Source organism: Fringilla coelebs (genome assembly GCF_963513975.1).
Source record: "Fringilla coelebs genome assembly, chromosome: 2".
NCBI lineage: Eukaryota > Metazoa > Chordata > Aves > Passeriformes > Fringillidae > Fringilla > Fringilla coelebs.
The window spans coordinates 27,650,418-27,672,403 of NC_140029.1; the positions used below are offsets into that span (position 1 = coordinate 27,650,418).

General features: G+C 36.6%; 2 protein-coding genes across 3 annotated transcripts in view; one reads left to right on the forward strand and one right to left on the reverse strand.

Moving 5' to 3' along the window:
* The window catches only part of EDAR (ectodysplasin A receptor), a gene marked incomplete at both ends in the record, with an annotated part of 61,955 nt that extends 60,592 nt beyond the window's left edge, over nt 1-1,363 (forward strand). For both annotated transcript variants that reach the window (XM_084225620.1, XM_084225621.1), the window contains one exon: nt 1,044-1,363. In XM_084225620.1, coding sequence (XP_084081746.1) covers nt 1,044-1,363 — 320 coding nt within the window. The remainder of the gene's footprint in view (nt 1-1,043) is intronic.
* Nucleotides 1,364-10,174: 8,811 nt separating this feature from the next.
* The window catches only part of CCDC138 (coiled-coil domain containing 138), a gene marked incomplete at both ends in the record, with an annotated part of 31,912 nt that continues 20,100 nt past the window's right edge, over nt 10,175-21,986 (reverse strand). The window contains 2 exons of the mRNA XM_084226083.1: nt 10,175-10,346; nt 11,402-11,540. Coding sequence (XP_084082209.1) covers nt 10,175-10,346; nt 11,402-11,540 — 311 coding nt within the window. The remainder of the gene's footprint in view (nt 10,347-11,401; nt 11,541-21,986) is intronic.

Genomic DNA, 21,986 nt, shown 5'->3' on the forward strand with positions numbered 1-21,986 from the left:
TTCCCCGTCTAGAGGAAACCAGTAGGTCTTATTTCTTTAGATAACAGATTTTAAAAAGTTCCAAATATAAAGTGTGATTTGGGAAGGGTCAGGATTGAGGGTAGGACACAAGTCTCAACTTACTCTGCTTCTCTAAATTCTGTCCCACATCTCACAACAAAATGTGGAGTTTCCAGGCTGTAAGTGTTTTGACCCTGTTTAGCACTTGACTACCTGAGCTGTTTTAGCAGGATATACAAATTAAGTTCCCTGAAGAACAGGAGATGTGACTGCATTTACTTTCCATACACACACACTTTGTGTGCACATTTATGAGCATGTTGTAATTCAGAGAGCTGTCTCCCATCAGATTATTTCTGATTGGTAAGAAGCAGGAAAACTACAGAAGTAAAAGTCTGGTTTGGGAAAAATGCTGTAGCTGGTTCTCTCCTCTGTTTTCTGAACATGAATACATAGAAAATATGTCCAGGAGAAAATAGCCTTTTTGCCACAGGATGAATGTTAAATCCTCCCTAGAGATTCACGGTAGTAATGACAGTTAAGCAGGGACTTTTATGCTTGCATCTGGCATCATTGCTTCACCTCACTTCTCACTTTCCTACAAGGGCAACTTTCAATTACAGAAATGTTTCAGCAGCTGCTGGTGACAGTCTCAGGGAAGGGTCAAAGCTGTCTCTGGAGCTGAAACACTGAGCCTGACGTGTAGAAGTTTATTAATGGGGCTGCTCACTGGGGACATAGTTGCAATATACTTTTTCTAACAGCTAGTAAATTGTTGAAGGAAAGGGCAGAGCCACGGGAATTCATACAGCCTATCTATTACTTCTTTTCCAGGCAACTTTTTACCCTAATTATGATATCCTATGTCATTATGAAGAATTAATTTGGTAATATGCAATAGTAACTTTGGACCTAGACATAATAATGTACTATCACTTAAAGATTTTAGCTGCATTCATTGCTAATAGTGTAATCTGTTGTACTTTAGTAAATGTCAAGACTTGTACGCAGAGCCACCTGACAATCCCCCCTTCCCTTTGCAGGTCTGAGCCCTACAGAGCTGCCATTTGACTGCCTGGAGAAGACCAGCCGCATGCTCAGCTCCACCTACAACACAGAGAAGGCCATAGTGAAAACGTGGCGTCACCTGGCCGAGAGCTTTGGGCTGAAGCGGGATGAGATTGGCGGCATGACGGACGGCATGCAGCTGTTCGACCGCATCAGCACGGCGGGCTACAGCATCCCGGAGCTGCTCACCAAACTGGTGCAGATCGAGCGGCTGGATGCTGTGGAATCCTTGTGCGCGGACATTCTGGAGTGGGCACAAGCAATGCCGGCTCCTGAACCGGCAGGGACATCCTGACACGCCTGCCTGGGGCCCGCACCTCCACACCAGAAGTGTGATTCCAGTAAGCACTGCATCAAGGACTTTGGACTAAAGACAATTGATGCTTCTCCTACATAATTGCTCACCATAGCCAATGGGAAGCTCTTCTCTTTGACTTCTAAAAGTGAAGTAACACATCTACCACATCGAGAGCACAAATTTCCCAGGAAGCTTGGCATGAAACATGTCATTAAACAAAATGATCATGTTAAAAAGTTACTGATAATAAGCAGAGACACAAACATCCATTTTTCAGTCTGTGTATGAGTAGGAGGGCAAATAACCCTTCTGATACCCTTTGTGCCTGGCCTTCAGGAAAGGGCATTGAATAGTTCTCTGAAAATAACCGTGTCTCATAGGGCTCCCTTCAATGGTTCAATGGTTTAACAGTTACAGTCAGAAGCAGTACCACAGCTACAGTATCAATTAATACACATTAGGCACATACATTTCTATCTGCTCCAACCAGTTTCATTTTCTACACTTATTATAGGTTTGTTGAATCTAGAATTATGTGCATAGGTGTATATGCACAGTCCTCAGATTGACTGACTACGCTACATGGAAAAAGAGTCACCATAACTTACAGATTGAAGTGCTTCAAAGCAATCTACACAATGCACAAAAATGCACTCTTGGTCCATTCTGACATTTCAGAAATTATAAATTCAAACTGCTGACTTGCTGAGGACAAGCTGGTTAGCAAGTGGGCAGTAAAAGTGGGCAGTTACTCCTTGCAAGTGGAGAGCAAAATCTTCTTTTTTTTACTGTTAAGAAAAAAAGCAAAACCAAAACCAGATTGTCCACTACCATTAAAAATATACTTTTCCAATAGTGACATCTATATATCAAATCATATCTAAGCCAGAGGAATTCCAGACAACAGTGGTGCACATGTGACACAAAGAGCAAAAAGAGTAGATTTCTTTAGAGACCCTTGAATGTGGAGGAAAAAGTGGTTTTAGTGCTATACTCTTGTAAGCCTAGACCATGAGCACAGAATCCACCAGTGACATTAAACTCATCTGGAAGGTAATGAATTACTGTGAGTTTGTGAAGTACAAAATTTGACCTAATTTGGTTTTCTTTTAACTAATGTCTGATTTTCACAGTTAAAATTTATCTAAAATTCATTCAGACCACAGGTCAGTGTCTCTTACCAAACCTATTTGCCCAATTTATGGCCAAAATAGTGATGATTGATTTCACCAACTGCAACTACTAAATAAGATGTGCCAATTACAAAAATTACTTCTCAAATTCCAAAATGCACAACTGAATAAAATGCAATTAAAAATATTTACTATTACCCAGAATTTAATGATCAGTATTCCATCACTTAGTAACTAGATCTTATTTATTATAGTATCATAATTGTGCAAAACTTTTATTATCACCCTTTAACATCTATATTTAGTATTGTTTCAGCACTTGATTTGTATATCAGGGGAAGTAAATACTGCAACATAAAACCTATCCCTCTCATTATTCTTTTTCCACCCTTTCTTTCATAACACACTCTTCATTAATCTGCATATGCCAAATTTGATAAGATTTTAACTCTTCTGTCAATGATGCAGCAAGCTGCATTTATTTGAAATTTAACTAGCTGATTGATGTTGAATTTAGGTATGAAATTCTTGTCTTGAAATCAATGACAAATTCATACAGATTTCAACAGGCTTCAATACGATTTCTAGATCTGTTTACAGCTCAGCAATCTTCAACATGATTCTCAAGACCATGAATTTATGAATTTGCAGGTTTTACTATTGGTACTAGAATGAAAAAAATAAACAAACAAAAAAAAAAGAAAGAAAGAAAGAAAAAAAAAAGCATCAAGATTCAATTTTTCTTGTGCCAGTGTGTAACTACAGTGTTATTCAGTGTACTGCCTCCTATGTTTTATATGCCATTTAAAACAACACATCACATATTTGTTAAAAAGAAGACAAAGAAGATACAGGAATCTTCTTCTTTTTATGTTTATTGGGCCATGAAAAGTTAGGGTTTTGAAACTGATGGTGCCAATGCAAACACAGACTATTTAACATTATTTTATTTAGTATACAGTATTTTTATTGTTATACAAGAGATGTACGGGATTGAACAAAGAATCCTGTAGGTCTTGCCAAAGCTTACTTTCTAATAACTTTGTTTAATGCTGTATATATAACTTATTATATTGTAAAATATGAACATAAAATATACTAATAAAAGAAAGAGGTCAAACACAGTTGCATTAGCCATTTCTTTGATTAAATAGCACATTGCCTTATAAATCTGTAATAAAATCAGATGGCCAAGGGCTGGCAGGCACATTCCTGTGGTATGGGAGTGTCTTAGTAACACACATGGAGCAATCTCTGCATTTCTGTAGGATACTGCTTCTCTGCATCGCTCAGGAAACTCAAAGTAGAAACCATTTTGTCAAGAGAATTTGTATTCAGGATTTCACCTTGAAGGGAATGTGAAAATGCCAAGCCCCTTGTAATTCCTCAGAGAATCTGTAAGTTTTTATCTCTGTACTGAGAACTCTGCAGACTCTGAGACTGGTGAGTAATGTCACAGTAACAGTACTCTCATTAGCATGTCTTCATTCTGCATTTCTGAATTAGCACTACTTCACAACATTGCCAGAAATCTTAACTGGATGCTTTCATTTCATGACAGGATAATTGTGTACATGCAGTCTTAGACTGCACAGGTGGGACGACCAGAAGAACTGCAAGCTTCTGTAAAAAAAACCCAAAAAAACCCCAGAGCACCAAGTTGGATTTCCCCCAGACTGAACTACTTACTACCTTGTAAGACTTTCCTCACCTTATCCCAGCTTCCTAGCCTGACCAGTGTTGTCCCGGTTTTTTCCTTAGAGAAACTTGCTGGGCTTTGCAGACTTTCTCTGATTTCAGGTTGCAATCAGGGACTGTCCTCTACACAGTGTTCAAATGTCTAATGGTCCCAGACTGATGACATAAATAAAAAGAAGAGAGGTAAGCTAGGCTGAAAAGGGTAGGTGCCAATTTTGCAGTATAAAGCAACAGCTGAATGCCTTTGTATTCTATAATCTGGGATAATGAATAATATCCACATTATTCATGAACAAAGAATAATATGCATAAATGCCCAGCAGTATGGGTTGGATTATAAACTGAGAAGGCATGCCAGTTCCATTTCTCCCTGTCAAACTCTAAGCTTCAGACAGTTCAGCAGTCCTTCTTTCCATTAGGGAAGGTGTAATTATGAGAAAAATTCCTACTGTTGCAGGTAAAAATCATTACCCATAGGTACCTCAATGATTCCTGTCTTCAGAAGTCACTCTTCTGCAAGCAAGCTCTATACTCGTCTTGATAATAAAAAGAAAAATTGAGCCCATGCCCTCGTTATATATGGGAGAGGCTTCCTAGTGCACATTTCACTGAATATATTAATATAAACAGAGCAAGAATGGACTGTCTCAGGATACATCTAGTTCTAGATGCATAATATTGCATATATATTCTATCCCCACATCCAAATAAGTGCTTTTGATTATTTATTGTGATGTGATTTATAATGCATAGCACTTGTTACCTCAGGCATTAATTTATCACTATCAACTACTCTTCAAGGACAGAAAAATGCTGATTCCTTTTTGCCCCTGTTCTGTGAAACTAGACTGTCTGAATACTTAGGGAGGAATGGTAAGAAACGTTTGTATGCACTGCAGAAGGCATCAGTGATTAGCTACATCAGTGATTAGTTACACAGGGCACACACACTGGCAACTCATTCATCTGCCCTATTTTTAAAAAGAGATTTTTTAAATTTTTTTTTAATAATTGAGGCTCCTATAATAACAAGCTTGTATAAGGATTCAAGTTAGTATAGCAAGACAATTCAGGAATTATTTTCCAATTTAATCTACCACATAGAAGTAAACAAAAAATCAGGAGGAGGTAGTGCTGAAGACTGATTAGTAGACAACTGTATCAGGATGGAAACAGAGTTCAGCATCTGCTTCTGAAATTCAGCCTTGGTGTGCAAGTCTGCTGTGAAAAAAAATCCTCCTCACACTTCCTCACACTTCAGCGGGGAGGAGAAATCTAGCAGACATCCAGCTGCTACCCTGTGGCTTCAGAAGATCATAAACTGAGAAAATATGTTTAATTGCATTTCATATATAAATAACTCTTGAATCCACACACTAGAACATTGCTTCTTCTGAAGCAAAAAACCAGTCTGGCAACACTAGTTATCTGCAACCTTCTTCAAAAGCCTGCTACTTTTCCAAAAAGCTGATGTGTGGGTGGGATATTATGCTCCTGTTTGAAACTCTACTGTATTACACTTTTTTTTTCTGCCTGAGGCTGGAAAGATTATTTTTACTTATTTTTTTCCCTCCATAATTAACTGTACTAAGGATGCTATTTTATGGACCTGAAGATGATCTTAAAGAAAACTAATTAGTAGGAATGTTTTTTGTGCTGACCTTTCAACTATTGTTAGCAGTACCCTGGCCACTGAATTTGCAGCCCTAGCTTGGGTACAGCTATCAGAGCAATTACTCACCATTGAGCTGCAGTGATCAGAGAGACATGTTATACTCAGGGAGATACTCCTTGGGTCCAATCTAAATATGCTTGAGTAATGGGCACAAAGAGAACTGGTTTCTGGGAAAAAAAGATATATGGCTTCTCACATCTCTTTTCCTCAGCTAATTTTCTTAGTGTGACTTTAGAGATCAGAATGTCTTCTTATGTCTTACATTTCAACTCAGGATGACTCAAAAAAAAAAAAGTACCTACAAGCAAACAAACAGAAAGTGATTTTGTTCAAAGCTATCTCTTCTAGTAGCAATGAGGTAGTCATAAATACACTTGCTTTCAAACTTATGTAAAAAACGTAAGTCTAATAAACAAGGATATTCCTAACCATGGTCAGAAGATGGCATTCAAGGGTTTCATCAGCCCAAAAGAAAGATGGATAGTGGTGGTTTTGACACAACACACTACAAGAGGCAGTGTAACACATAAAGGTGCCTTTGCCCATCACAGGACCCTTCAGGGGTGTGTAACAGGCAGGATCTCAATACTGCACAGCATTTTTACAATAATTTCTGTGAGTTTTAAAAATATGTGAGCATTAAATCATTCAGAGAAACACAAGGGGTCACTGCTCTGCCACTGTAGTCCCTCTAACCATTTGGAAAGTGGAAGATTACCAAATTGTTTCATAGATCAAAATTTCCAACTTCCTGTACTACATTTAAATACATTATCCTGAAGATAAATGCTTTTTATCAGATCATCAATCTCCAAAGCCATATAAGTTTTAGGTGAAAAATTCAGTATATAATTAAAGGATTAGGTGTAACAGCTCTGAATTATGAGCTCTACTTACAGCTCCTTTTAAATCTGATCTGGAAAGTCAAATCATATATTTTAGACATTCATGCTGACCATGAATAGAAGTTCTTCAAAATATGTTGCCTTCAGCACACCTTCACCTTCCAGGTAAATTTATCTGCTACAAGAAATCTTTCCCTATTATACATATCAAATTCAGCTATATGACATTAGAAAGACATGCAAGTCAGTCATGCTCAGGAGAACAGGAAAATAACACTGAAATCCCACTTTCAGACCTTTTAGCAGCTGGTGAAAGTCACAAATATGAAGAAGCAGAGCACAACTGTGCAGGCTGGATAATGTTAGTCTACTTTATTTAGCTGCAAAGCTTTTGCAAATACAACTGTCCTGTGCCCAGGGAACAATCTTTCTTACAGATTTGCTAAATCTAGGCTTTGTAATGAGGTCTGAAAAAATCTATCAATAGGAAACCTTTTATAAACAGCAAGGGTGATTGCAATTTTACAGTAGACAGGCCTGTAAGGAAAAAAAAAAAAAAGGAATTATTTTTCATCATATTTGGTAGTCTTTTCTGGTATGAAATCTGTCTCAACATGAAGAGATACAATATTCTTGTTGACTTTCTCAACAAGAGGACTCTCACAGCTGTTCAAAAAAAATCCAGCCAGACAAAATTGTGTGTTAATTCTTTATCTTTCCTTAAAATAGCAGGTTGTCACTGCAAGAAATTTTCTTTGTTTCATGTCAGTGATGGTAGTTGCTCACTTCTGGAGACCTACACACAAGCAAGACAAGGCAGACTGTAGCCAGTTTGAAGCTCTGTGTTCTGACTGATCAGCTCACAGGAAGTGTGAGGGTCCCTGCCTCTCTTTTAAGGTCAAGTGGTCATCATGTCTCTCATTTCTCTCCTCAAATTCTCTCACAAAAAATGGTTGAAAAATTATATTCTTTGGATGGATATTAATTTATCTCTTGACAGAGGTGTTTGGCACATCTAAAATGGCATATTCCTCTGCAGGAAACCAGAACACTGAGATCACATACACTATGTTTCCTTAGGGAACAGGGAGCTGCAGGAAATAGCCAGAGGTGCAGTTAACTTTTTCAAGCACCTCTTCTTGTAGACAGTTTTCTGGGAGAAAGGTAAAGTAGAAGAAATTTAGATACTCATAGTATCTAAATGCCACAAAAGTAGAAAATTCCCCAGAAAATTCTGGACTCCATCTGAGAGGGAAAGACAATACAAAGAGGTGCCCAAAGTGTGGCCAACTTGACAGAAATCATTTCTAAAAGTCAAAACAAGTCCACAAACGACACCAGGGAATGCAAGTGGCTTCCTCTCTTCCCCTTCCCACAGAGACTGCCAAGGTCACTCAGGGCAATGATAACAGGATGGGGATGTTTGAGCAAGGCCATGACAAGGGCTGGTGTGAACAACTGGCTCAAAAGGCAGATGTTCAGGGCGGGGATGCCTCTCACCAGACCAGGTGTCTCAATGCTCCATCTAACCCAGCCCAGAAAAACCTGCCTAAGATCAAAATGACCAGTCTAATTCTTAGGTCATCAGTATAATGCATTAATAGTTAACAGATTGGAAAACCCTTTTATTTTGCATTTTAACAGAAACCTAACATTTAGATCATAAAACCTTGAAATTAGCTGTGATTCAACTTTCTGGAGTGTAAACAATACTGTCTATAAACCACAAGGGACCAGTATTAAAAGCCATACTGTACTCAATGTGTCTCTTTTAAATTCATTACCTTTGCCATTATTAGATGATCACATTGTGTTAAATTGGGACCCCAAGGAAGATTAGATTAAACTACAGCAACAAAGGCTGAAAACTAAGAGCACAATCAACATTCTTGTGGAGATAAGAAAGCCAGAAAGTTTCTACAGTTTTTTTTGTAGTATTTTTAGTAGTATTTTTAAATGGTAGTAGATGAAGAGGCACATGAGGACTGGGAATATTCTTCCTAAATACCAGGATTTTGTCTCCAGCCAAAGGTATATGCAAGCTTTTGCACTGCTGGTGAATTTGACAGAAACCCAAAACTACTGATGAAGAAATACTTATTTCAAAATGTAATTGATTGTCAGAAAATTATTTTAGCTGTGATTAGTCTTATTTAAAATTACCTAGAGTTGGTTTCCTGCCAAGAGAGTGCACAGTGCTTGCTCTCTCTTCTAGACATACTTGGTGCCAAATCCTTTGTAGATACCTTTCATAGAATAGCTTGTTAGAAATGTTACATCAAATTGTTAGAAAAATATTTGCAGTTAGAATTCAACTTCAAAGACCAATTCAAAGACTTCTGGTAAAAAACAACACCACCACCAACCTCGCAGCCCCCCCCCCCCCCAAAAAAAAAAAAAAACCAACAAAACAAAATAAAAAAACCTCAACCAACCAACCAAAACTCACCAAACCAAAATTAACCAACCAAAAAATGAGAAATAAAAACTCTCTAGTTTTATACTGATGTCAGTGTTAGTCTAAGACTGAAATACAGCAGATATTTAAGCTTTAACTGCATTTCAATTTGATAAATATATATTTTCAGTAATTACAGTACAAATCAGCAATGGAACACTAATTTCAATTTTTAGAAGTATCCTATTTCCAATTTGTAAGAACTTCTAAACACTGAACTGTGGCAGACAAAAAAAATATTCATACTCAGAAAAGAAACGTGGGTACCATGAAGATTGTATTGCAAATTAAAACAAAATACAGCAGAAGCAATAAAACAAAATAATATTATGTTACAGATTACTATTGCCAGACATTTTAAGAAATGCTTTTATTTACATTTGCAAAGATATTACCATCCAAAGTTGCAGTATACAAAGCAGGATAAAATACTAAATGTTACTTAAATACAGAAAAAGATCAAACAAACTCTAAGAAAATTCTGAAATCAAACCAACAAAGTTTCTTATTCAATACATCTAGTTAGGTTAAATTAAAAATCTGGTATTAATCATTAAAAGTGCAGGTTTATCAAAAGATAATCTGCTAAGATACCTGTCTGCTACTTATCAACCATAAAATAAATTAAAGAATTTATAAAACTCTCTGAAGAGTCAAAAGTAACTAAGATTCATACCCGTAAGGAAAGACTGGTATTTCTGATCTGCTTACTCTAAGGATTCAATTGCTTACACTGCATGAGTCATTTACAACAGCAGCATTATTTCACTTCTTTAGAAAATAATGAAAGCCATCTAGCATATTACAAAGTTTTTCATTTTCCTTTTTATGAATGAGTGAAATGTAAGTGAGAATCCACACGATACCCAGAAAATTGCACAGTACTGAGGTACTGCTTAACATATTTATATAAATCAGTAAAAAAACCCCTCCAAATTTCAGGTAACATAGGCAGCTGGTATAAATGATACAGAAAAATAACTGGATTGAAAGCTCGTGCTAGTGACTTGTGCTTAGACTGGAGTCAAGAGAGCTACTCTTCAAGAATTCCAAATTCAGCAGAATTGAATTGAGGTTTATACAGAGGAAGCTGTGACCTGGATCTACGGTTCTACGCAGTTCTTGGAACATTCGATGAAGACCAAACATTTCAAACAGCTTCTTATTGCTTCTGCAAAAGATTTTGAATAAAATAATTGTCAATTTAAAATTGAGAGGTTTTATATAAACGCTGAAGATGCTACAGAAAAAATATTTTTAATGAAGTAAATTGTGCATTGAGTATTTCATATAATTCTTCTATGTATGTTTCTAAGCATAAGGTCATCAATGCCTGGTGAGAAAAATTTGGCAAAAAATTAACAAAAATTATCAGTTTTCTTGAGTAAGTGATATGTATGCATAGTATAATGAAAGCTCAAGGAAAGGGCTTTTCACCCATGTGACATAAATCCTAATTTATGAGCCAATTTTACTTTGATTACTAAATGCCAGTTATAATTTTAGATTATTTTATAGGAACATTCTTTTTCCTAGAGTTCAATTTTATTCCTTACAAGAAATGAAAACCTCAGTTTTGTCAACAGCTTTTAAGTCCAATGTAAAAATTCATCAGTTTAGATATCCCCTTACATAAATGAAACAACCCCACTGAACAATGTGCCAGTGAAGTTTAGCAGCACATTGCTATTGATATGATGGCCTTTGTTACAATAAGGCAATAATCAGTGAGCAATTGGAACACAGTTTAAAAAGTTGAACATTCCCAAAAGAGCTCAATTGGCTCAAAATCTTAAATTTTTTGAAGGAAATGAAAACTGATGAAGCTTAAATGTAAGTCAAAGATAAGATTAAATTTTCAAAGGAGCTTACTACTAAGTATCTGAGTAAAACTGAAAGTCCAGGATTCTCTTCTAAGAATTCTAAGCATTTTTGTCACCTGCAGACATAAGGAATAATTCCTCTTTAAGTCTACACTGTGAGGCTTTTTTCTAGTTTGTACTCTGCAAATTGAACTAGATTTATGCACGAATTGAGAAGCTTGTCTTAAACCTCTATGACAGAAACAATTTAAATTTATCTGCTACAATTAACACTCCAGCCTTGTATATGGTGGAGGGACTAAACAGAAAAACAGAGATGAGTTTTTGGAAAAGAAAAAAGATAAAGGTCACCAAGTTCATTGACCTAATAATAGCTAGCAGAATAATGGTAATAAAGGATTACTTTATTCTGGAGAGTTTTTGCAGTAAAACACAGAGCTTTTCCAAAACTGCAATATCGAGCTTAGAACTTTGAAGCAATGCAGAACAAGTCCGGAAGAAGGATTCATTACTGCAGGCTTCCAGGAAAGGCTGTAAGGAACCTGGAAAAGAAAATTATTTAAAAACTGTATCACAGAGTTCAGTGCAGAGGAAATATAGCTGTTATTGATACCTCTAGAAGGCCTGAAATGCTTCTTGCTGTGCAATAATTAGAACAACCAAATATTTCAGTTTCTGTTGATCATGTGATGCAAAACTCAGGTAAAAGGAGAAACTGAAAAAATGCAGGTTCCTAAGAGTTCTAACACTACTGATCCTTGAATTAAAGCAGTGTCTATTCTCTTGAGAACAAAGGAAAAGAGGAAACAGAATAATTTTAAACTCAAATAAAAAAATCTTACATTGAAAATGTTTATGCAATGCTCATTTATCATGGTTCTTTCCTTCAGACCATGGGAGGGGAACATTAAGCTGAGCAAAAAGACTCAGAAAGAAATATTTTAAACTGCTGCAGATCACATGGGTAGGGGTAATACATGTAAGAGATTGTGTGAGACCTGAGAGTCTTTCATCATCAGCATACTGTCCCTGCACTCAGTTTCAAGAGAGTCAACACAGTAATTAAGAGTTTAAAGTGAGATCTGTACAACAATTAAACACAAAAACCCCTCCCTTAAAATAGTAGATGAGTTTTTATGTCACACTGAAAAGCATTTCCCTCTACCCTATTTCTCAAAATCTAGTAACTTAAAAATAAGGTTAAATCTGTTCTCTGGTTATTTCATTTTTGTTTCTTATATTACAGATTAATTTATAGCACAAACATAAAGAAGTAACAATTTGTTTTTCCTTAAAATTAACAGACTTTCATATACCACAGGGCATTTGCATTATGAGAATACACATGCAAAGAAAACTATTTTGATTGCATAATGTTATAATATTTCATGTGTTCCACTTAATCAGAAACTGCAATATGCAAATTACAGCATAAACCAACAAACAAGACATTAAGCAAAATTCATATCCTGAATACTGTAATTTATAAATAGGATATCAAGATGTTTTTATCAGTACAAAGAGGGCTGGATGTACGTTTTGGTCAAAATGTTCCCTTTCCTCATTCAAGGACATACAATTTATTAAATGTAACAAGTAGCCTTGGAGTGAATTCAAGGTTTTAATTTATTTCAGACGGTTTACTGATAAAAAATCTGAAGAAATGCTATGGAAAACTATTTGAAATAGGGCTTAAAAAAGAAATAACTTGGCATTTAAAGTCAGCCCAAGAGCCCAGATAACTAATTTTCTGCACTGTGCATTTAGGCTGAATATTCACTAAGGACCCAGTTATTCCTATTCCAAAAAATGACCAAGTGCCACCTCTGATACACAGGGAACACTTGAGACTTGTGGGCCTTTCCTGGTTTATACCCTCAAATGAAAAGACTGAGAAACAGCAAATGCCTCTATCACAGATCAGAGAAACTACAGCTATATGTAATCTTCCCTCTTTTCAGCAGAGCTGCTTTTGCTCCTTGGATTTAAAAAGCTGGATTCAACAGATGGGATCCACAACATACATAATGGAATGTGTGGATGGAAATCATACAGATGCAGGATAACTACAGAGTTTGGTAGCAAGAGGCCAACCTTGCAGCAATAAAAATCAACAACAACTGACGTTCTGTAAAGTTTGGAAAAGGCAGGCAGATGTTTTGTGGTTTGCATAGCTGAAGTATCCTCTGTTCTTTACCCAAAGCAATGCAAAACAACAATTAGTCAAAGAGATATGCATTATCAAGGCAATAAATCCCTACCAATTAACTTGCTTTTCTGTTTACATCTACTTCTGTGTTTTTTGCATTCTTCCTACCATGTTCAATACACCTATGGTTTTATGCACGTTGTCCTCTCTGTTTTAATACTACTTCCAGTTACAATTTGCTGTCTCTAAATTGTAACAGTAATAAATATAAAACCAGAATGAAAGTAAAGTAGGAAAGAAAGCAGTAATCAGTGAAAAAAAGATAAGTAAAGATACTATTTCTCATTTTATTTTAGCTTATGGTCTTCAAGGCATACCACTTTCAATATTTTTTTCAGTATTTCTGTACTTTCTCTGCAGAAGATATTACTTTTCAGAAATTGTCATATAAGAAAACCTCAGGGCTATCTGTCAATTACAGCAAACAGAAAATCCTTAGATGAGTTCACCACATGTGCTACATTTAGTGATACGTGACTGACATACTCAAGACTCGGTGCTCTTTATTGAGCCACTGCTCTCTGTGGCAGAACTCTGGGGATACAGCAGAGTCTTAAACCTGGAAAAATAATTAACTAAAATTTCACTTCTGGTATGATGCTGTAATGCCCTAGTGAGTCTAGCTTGCTAAAATCCATGAGAAGAGGTGACAAAACTTTGAACAGAAACAGCAAATAAGCAAAGCCCAATGAACACAATCACCATCTTAAGAGTGCTTCCTGACCAAATATTTCTATCACTGAAGAGTGTTTGAAGTAAAATTTCTGTACAGCAGCAGGAAGGGGTAACCTTCTCTAAAGCAACGAAAATCTAGGACTACAAATTATGTAGTCTGTAACTTCATAGTAATTCTGTAGAGCTCTAAATTTATAGACATTCTTCTAAAATTTGCTGGAGTTCCCACAAATGACTGCCTATTCCCAAGAAACAGAAATGGTCGGTCCTATCTACCTGCACTACACCACTGATGAAATGTGTTTTAACAACAAAAACTTGAAACAGCATCTCTAACTTACCAAAGATGCTTATCAGAAAGGGAAGAAAAGAAAAAACAAATGTGTAACAACATTGACATTCAAGAAGCAAACTGAGAAGAAAGGCTTTTCTTCTTTCCCGTTGTCTCCTCTTAAGACAACAAATGGCTTTAAAAAACTCTTTTGTCATGACTGCTGACTCATCTGACCTCTGATTTAGGAGAGATCTGAAGGTAACAAAAACTGCTTGGATGAACAGGGCAATCCTACAATTTATTCCTCAAAATACCCTTAAATAGCCATAAAATGCTTTTAATTCCTTTCTGCAGGGTATACAAATACCATATTTAGTTGACCTGAATATTTCTTTGCTGCCCTGCTCTTACTGGTTCCTTAAACATATTACATTAAGAAAACAACATACACACACACACACACACACACATACACACACGCACAAACACTCATATGCTGTAAGAATGTTCTGACTTTGAATTTTACAGATTAATGTAAAGCCAACATCACTTTTAAGACAGAAGATTTTCCCTATAAAACAGAAAAGCTAATGTGGTAATAATGTTTTAATGTCAACTGAAAAAAGTACACATTTAAATGGACTTTCTGTACACTGTTTATATATTCAATTCAGATAAGCTTTTGAAGATTATATTCTAAGTAATCAGAAAATGAACAAAACAAATACATAATTTAAATGCATCTCTAGCTGATTAACTAAAAATAATAAGCTTCAAATTTTTAAATATTTTGGTGGCTTAGATTCTGCATAGATTTTGCTCTTCATTAACTATTTTAGAAAAATATAATTGGAATTTATCCTGACAGGACTTTGTCACAATTTAAAATAATCTGCAAAAGCCTCCAGTGGTATCCTTAAAAAACTGGAGCATGCTGTAGTTGTATTAACTCAGCCTGATTGGTAGACTGCAACGAACAATAAGCAATTTATCATTGCTGACAGAATTCATAGGAAATTTACCCTCAAAGTAATCAGTCACACAGCATAAAATCTCACCAGCTATAGTAACCCAGAAAATTCTGTTTCATACCTAAAGCTATGTCACTTCAGGAAATAAAATGACAACTTGAAGTTCATGTTTTAACAAATGAACAATTACAGTTTTGCCTCATTTTCTAATTGAGAGAGGATCTGCTGGGAGAAAGGAGATCATGTCTCAGCAATGCAAGTGAATGATGCAGCAGTGTCCACTAGTGTGGAAGAGTTACCAAACGCAAAAGTTAACTGTGCACCACAGCAGGAACACTTCAAAGGAAAAGCAACATCACTTGCTATAATCAACTGCTTCAAAGAGTCACCTACAAGATTTGAAGCATTTGCTGAATTGAACAGTTCCTCCTGTATTCAGTAGCCAGGACTGTTCAGTCTCAGTGGCTAGAGCACAGTGTAGGTGTCTGCACGGGCGACACTGAGTTAACAGAGCCCAAGTGGCAATTCCAGCTGGTCACCCACTGTGTGTTGACCTCAGTATGATCTGAATTGCTCTTCAGTTTCCTAGGATATGCAAGACATTCAAATAGACATGGGACAGGATATGTAAGAAACCAATGCTATATGAGAACTGGAGATTACACCCAGAAAAAAATGGGATAGCCCTGCATTTGATTGTGTTTTTTGAATTGTCTAGAGCTTGATGAAGGTGATGACAGGATTGTGTTTGGGGATAAGAATCAGGGGAAAGGCCAAGGCAGACTCCTGGTGGAGTCTGTTACAGGCCACCCAACCAGGCATAAGGCAGATGAGCTAGTCTAAAAAAATCATGGAGGTGTCTCAAAATTCCTAATTGTTCTCATAGGTGACTTCAATTTACTTGATGCCTGCTGGATATACAACACAGTAGAGAGTCCAGGAGGTTCCTGGAGTGTGTGGAAGAGACCAACCGGACAGATGGCAAGGGAGCCAATTAGGGAAGTCTCCCCAGTGGTTCTGCTTCTTGTGAACAGAGAAGGACTTGAGGGTGATGTGATGGCTGGAGGCCATCTTGCACACAGAGATCACAAAATGATAAGAGCTTTTTATTCTTGGAGAAGTAATGAAGGAGGCCAGCAGAACTACTAAGTGGGACTTCCAGAGGGGCAGACTTTAGCCTGTTTAGGCAACTGGTGGAGAGAGTATCTTGGGAGGCAGTCCTGAGGGGCAAAGGAGTCCAGGAAGGCTGGACATTCCTCAAGAAACAAATCTTAAGGCACAGGAGCGGGCTGTCCCCATATGCCAAAAGGCAATCTAGTGGGGATGCAGACTGGCCTGGCTGAACAGAGGTTTAGCTAGAACTCAAGGGGAAAAAAAAGCTTATGGCACTTGGAAGAAGTGGCAGGCAACTCAGAAGAACTGCAAGGGTGTTGTGAAGTTATGAAGAGAGAAAATCAGAGGGGCCAGAGCCCAAGAAGAGCTTAGTCTGGCTATTGGTGTAATAGATAATAAAAATGTTTCTGTGGATGCACTAATAACAAAAGGAGGGCTAAGGAGTATCACCACTCTTTTTTGGATGTGAGGTGGAAACACAGGGACAAAGGATGAGGAGAAGACTGCCTAATGCCTTCACTGCCTCAGTCTTTAATAACAAGACCAGTTGCTTTCCAAGTACCCAGCCTCCTGATCTGGAAGACAAGGACAGAGAGCAGGAGGCTCCCATAGTCCAAGGGGAAATGGTCAGTGACCTGATGCACCACTGAGACACACAGACAAGCCAGAGGGGATCCATCAAAAGGTATTGAGGAAGCCAGTGGGAAATGCCCACCGAGCCACATTCCATCCTTCACCAGCAGTTCTGGTTAAAGGGGAAAGGCCTTGGGTACCTGGAGCCTGGCAAATGTGACACATCTACAAGAGGGGCCAGAAGGACGATTCAGAGGCCGGTCAGCCCAACCTTGGTGCCAGGGAAGGTCACGGAGCAGATCATTCTGAGTGTCACCACATGGCATGTGCAGGGATCAGGCCCAACCAGCACAAACATGGGTTTATGAAAGGCAGGTCCTGCTTGCCCAACCTCATCTCCATGTACAGCCAAGTAACCTGCTTGGTGGATGAGGAAAAGACTGTGGATATGGTTTACCTGGCCTTCAGTAAAACCTTTGACACTGTTTCTCACAGCATTCTCCTGAAAAAACTGGCTGCTCCATGTGTGGAAGAGTGCACTGTTGGTGGGCAAAAAACCAAGTAAAAAAACCCCAGACTGGTAAAAAACAAGTCAGGAAGGAGCACTTGGCAAAGACAGAACAGTCAATGCAATGTATTTGTCGGATTTGGACCAAAAAATGGAAAACTGAATACATCTGCCCTTCAGTAAAAATCTAAAGATACTTTCAGAAACTAAAGCTGAGAAATAAAAAAGAAAATAAAATGTACTATAGGTTTATCTATAAGTATGTGTATAGGAACTACAGTTGTTGAGGCAGAATAGTCAGGGGTTTTGTCTGGTGAATAAATGCTACAGCAGTTATAACTAATCTAAACGTCAATACCATTTGAGAAAGCAACAGTGATATTATATTGCAGAAAATGGGGGTTAGTAGAATGGCTGGAAGGTGTGCTGTGTAAGGGATTCACTAAAAATGAACTTCAGTTTTAAACACTGATTTTTGCAATTCTGCTTATCTGGTGTACTAGTTAATGACTATGGCATAAAGGTTGGAATAGTCTAATGAAATTCCATGTTGGAGCTTCCTACTTAGAATGCAGCAGGTATAAAATACATGGAAATGAGAGTTATCTTACTTGCTGTAATAGCAGAAACATAAAGTTGATATACTAAAAATCAACATACATTTTTCCTGAAAAATCACTGATGATCAGTGGATCACAGGATAAATTTGATCAGAGGATGAAAGCTTTTGCTGTGCTGATTGAAGTCAGTTTGTATATGAGCAATCAACATGGCCTTACCATTAAAGAGTGATTCTGATGAGGCCTGACAGAGAGAAAAAAACATTTTACAAATAACCTAGGTAGGATTTTAAATTGAAGTTGTACACTACTGTGGGTTACCTTGTTCAAGAAACTAGAAAAGGCTCAATGAAATACCAGAATCACAGAAGGAATCACAACTCTCTCAGCATACACCTAAAGGAGCTTTGTTCCAAACACAGATGCTAAGAAAACCTTAGCATAAGAAAACATCACTTGGCATCACCTGTAGTTCTGGGAAGTGAGAAGGTATATAAAGTCTGAGCTCTGACAATGCACAGACATCACTCAAACGACACAATTTTAAATTTCCACTTCCAAGGAAAGCTTTTCTTTATGGAATTATATCAATTATGACATTGTTAAAAAAAAAAAAAGCTGGCTAAAAAGTACAGTAGTTCTGATAGTCAAATACAAAACAAAATGTGTATAAAAATATTTTTCCTACTTAAATAATTTTATGAAAAACCATAAAACTGTAAACTTTTTATTACAAACATGAAAGTTTAATAAACAAGAGCAAACAAGATCTTACTTGAATAAACTTCAATGTTCTAAAGGTTTCATAACTTAAATTGACTGGAAAGGGGATATGTATATCCAAATACTGATATAACCAACTCTTTCACCATAAAATAATTTTTAAAAGTTAACATTCACATCTACTTTCAAAATGATGCGCTGCTTAAGAACCACATTATTACCCAAAATGAACAGTGAAACTTTACTTCTGAAATGGCTACTTGGCTCTATATAACTTTATATGTAATGGTTCCTTCTATTTATTGTTTTGGAGTGGATGAGACAGGGATGCAATATTCAGAATGGCTAAACATTACATGATTGGTACTAGAAGAGGGAGAAAATAATGACACAGATATTATTTGTTATTAGTGAGGGGTACTTCATACTAAATGAATTTCATCAAAATCAAAGTATTCAAACTAAATTTTAATTGAATTAACAAAAATGTGAGCAAAGTTTTGGTACACTTGCTTGCTTCCAGCACATATAGGTGGGTCCTAGCATTATCTAGTCTGGATTTAACAGAGTTAGACATCCTTATCTGTGGATAAAATATTAAACTAAAACATCTATTAATCCAACACAATTATCCACTGTTTTCAGAAGAATGAATAAAAATTACAAAGGTAAGATAGGATAATAGAGGAAGGGTTTCCTTTCCAATGGTTTGTATTTCAATGTTAATGCTACGTAAGTGTAAATCATTTCTATCACTATAGCTTCAAAACACAAGTCCTCAGGACATTTTCACATCTGCTTTTCACACAGGTGAGGGAAATCCTACCTTAGTACAATATTCACCAAATTGACATTTTTATCCTTCCAGTACAGCAAAATAAACTCACCTGAAAAGCTGCAATCCTGCAAAGTTACCAGTAATAATAATATGCTGGAAAATGTTGAATTTTAATCTGTTTAGGCATATGGGCATTTTTTACTCCCTGACTCACTGCTTGTAGTCTGTAAAGTCTCCAAATGCTAAGACTCAAGAGGAAACATAAAGGATAGGTTTGAGTTTTCTTGGCAAATTCTGACCATTGACTTTTTAGAAGTACCCACAGAACAGCACACATTGTAGAATTCCTAGGATCATTTATGGAAGCATTCCAGCAAAAAAGAAAAAAGAAGTGTTCTACAGATGGTCAATGTAAGAAGACTTCAGTTTATATTTAAATAAGCACAGCTTCTTACTATGGAGAAAGTCCTTTTATCTTCACTGGCTTCATTAACTGGCTTCATTAACTATGGTCCATGACCATAATATTTTCTTCAAAAAAAAAAATTAAAACTAAAAGTAAGGTTCAGTGAATATGTAAATACAGCTCGCTTTTGCAGTTATTAAAATTCTTCAGTTATGTCAATACGGTTAAGAAATCCCATTTAAGCCCTACCAGAATGTGCCATAACTTACAGTAAACTTGAGAGCAACATTCTGAGATTTTTTTCTTTTGAAGGTGCTCTCATTTTGATTTGTGAATAAGTACACACTAATATAAAATATACTCTCTGCAAAACAGAAACAAGCTTGAAGACAAAGTACATTTAAGTTTTATTTAAAGCAAATGCCAGTGTTTTGTAAGGTCCAGTCAGCAGGTAACTTTTGATTTCATTGAATGAACTTAAGGTTGAAAAAGGGGAACCTACTTCTCTACCTGACAGCAGACAGAGATCACTGCAGGAAGAATCTAAGACATATGATGTCTTTGTATAAAAGTGCAAAATGTGAAACTGAGGCAGGGAGCTCTCTGTCAACAGTTTCCAAATCAGGCATGAACCAGACTGCAGGTAACAATGGTATTTTTGATAGGTGAATATAAACTCACTACATAATTTGAAACCCTTTTAACTGATTTACAAGTTTAAAATAAACACAGTAAGCTGTGTGAGAAGACAGAAAGAACATTACTGAACAAGATTGCATATGACAAGTATTCAGCTACAAGGTGATTTAATAACAATTATGTGATGTTCTTCTACACCCACAGAACAAATTTTCTTGATGAGGTCATGCTACTTATGACTAGACTGTTTCCAGAAAATGTTTCAAGTCTGGTATCCAGGAATTCTCTTGAACAGTGTGCTGCAACTACTGTCCTAGAAACAAGGCCTGCTGAGGAAAGAAATTTGTATTCTTAGGGAGGGAGCTCTGGGGTATGCAGAGCCCTGGAAGCCACTGTTTCATACTATAACAATCTGGATAATTAGAAGTAACAATTACTTTAATTATCAAACATTAATTTTCATAGTCATTTTAATGGGAAATGGTAAGAGCTTTGTTAAGCAATAAATACATTATATGCCATTTGACTAAACTGAAACATTGGCATGTAGCAGTTAATGTGTTTTGCTCTCAAAATTTCAAAGGCAGTCAGAGCACTCTGCATTTGTAGAAATCTATCACAAGCCATTCAGCATTTAACAAGATACTAAACCTACTTTCTATGACAATTCTGTCAGAGAAAATTTTGGTTTTATTTCTGTCTTCACAAGGGTCACAGTTTAGAGATGGGACTAAAAACCGAACACCATGGCCTGTTAGCCTACTTTCCTTTACTAAAGTAAGGAAACCTTCAAAAGCTGTAGTACTGAAATCTTTCTTCCCTATTAAATGAGCAGGAATAGATGTCTTGCCCTTTTCCTTAATGAAAAGCAAGGAAGATGCCTTTATAGATCACTCATTAGATTCATAGACCAAAAGAAGAATCAAGCTGAATGTTATGGCTCTCATCTGAAACCTCAGATTCAAGGAAAAGAGCACCATAACTAAAATAACACTGTAGGACGTGCTCCCTTGACTCTGCTTTTATCAGTCAATCTTTGCAGTAAGGGAAAGGTGGGCATCCTCCAGAAAACAAACATGGATTGAAATACTGGCAATGGGTATGGGAGTGCAAAAGAGAAATTGAAAAGTATGTAACTGAACTGACAGTCCTCCTGTCTGACCCTGGAACAAGAAAGGAACCAATGAGATAGCTACAGTAAAAATATAGCCAAACCAATTTATACACCATTATGTACACTTTTAAACAAAAATATTAGCAGAATGTAATAAAAGAGATAAAATATCTTTGTGGAGTTGATTTTCTACTGTCATGTTGACTATAAGCTGTTAACTCCCACAACTGTGGAATTCAGAAGCAACCTATTACTTCCCCTGAAGAGAGCTGACTAAACCAACCAGACTTCAACTTAGGCCACTGAGCTCATCCGAAATATTTCTCCAGCATATAAACAACATGAAATATAAATTATTTAGAATTATATTGTTTATCATAAGAATTACCTACATTTTCATTTCAGTTACTTAATAACTTTCTAGCACAGGTTAAAATAAGCAATT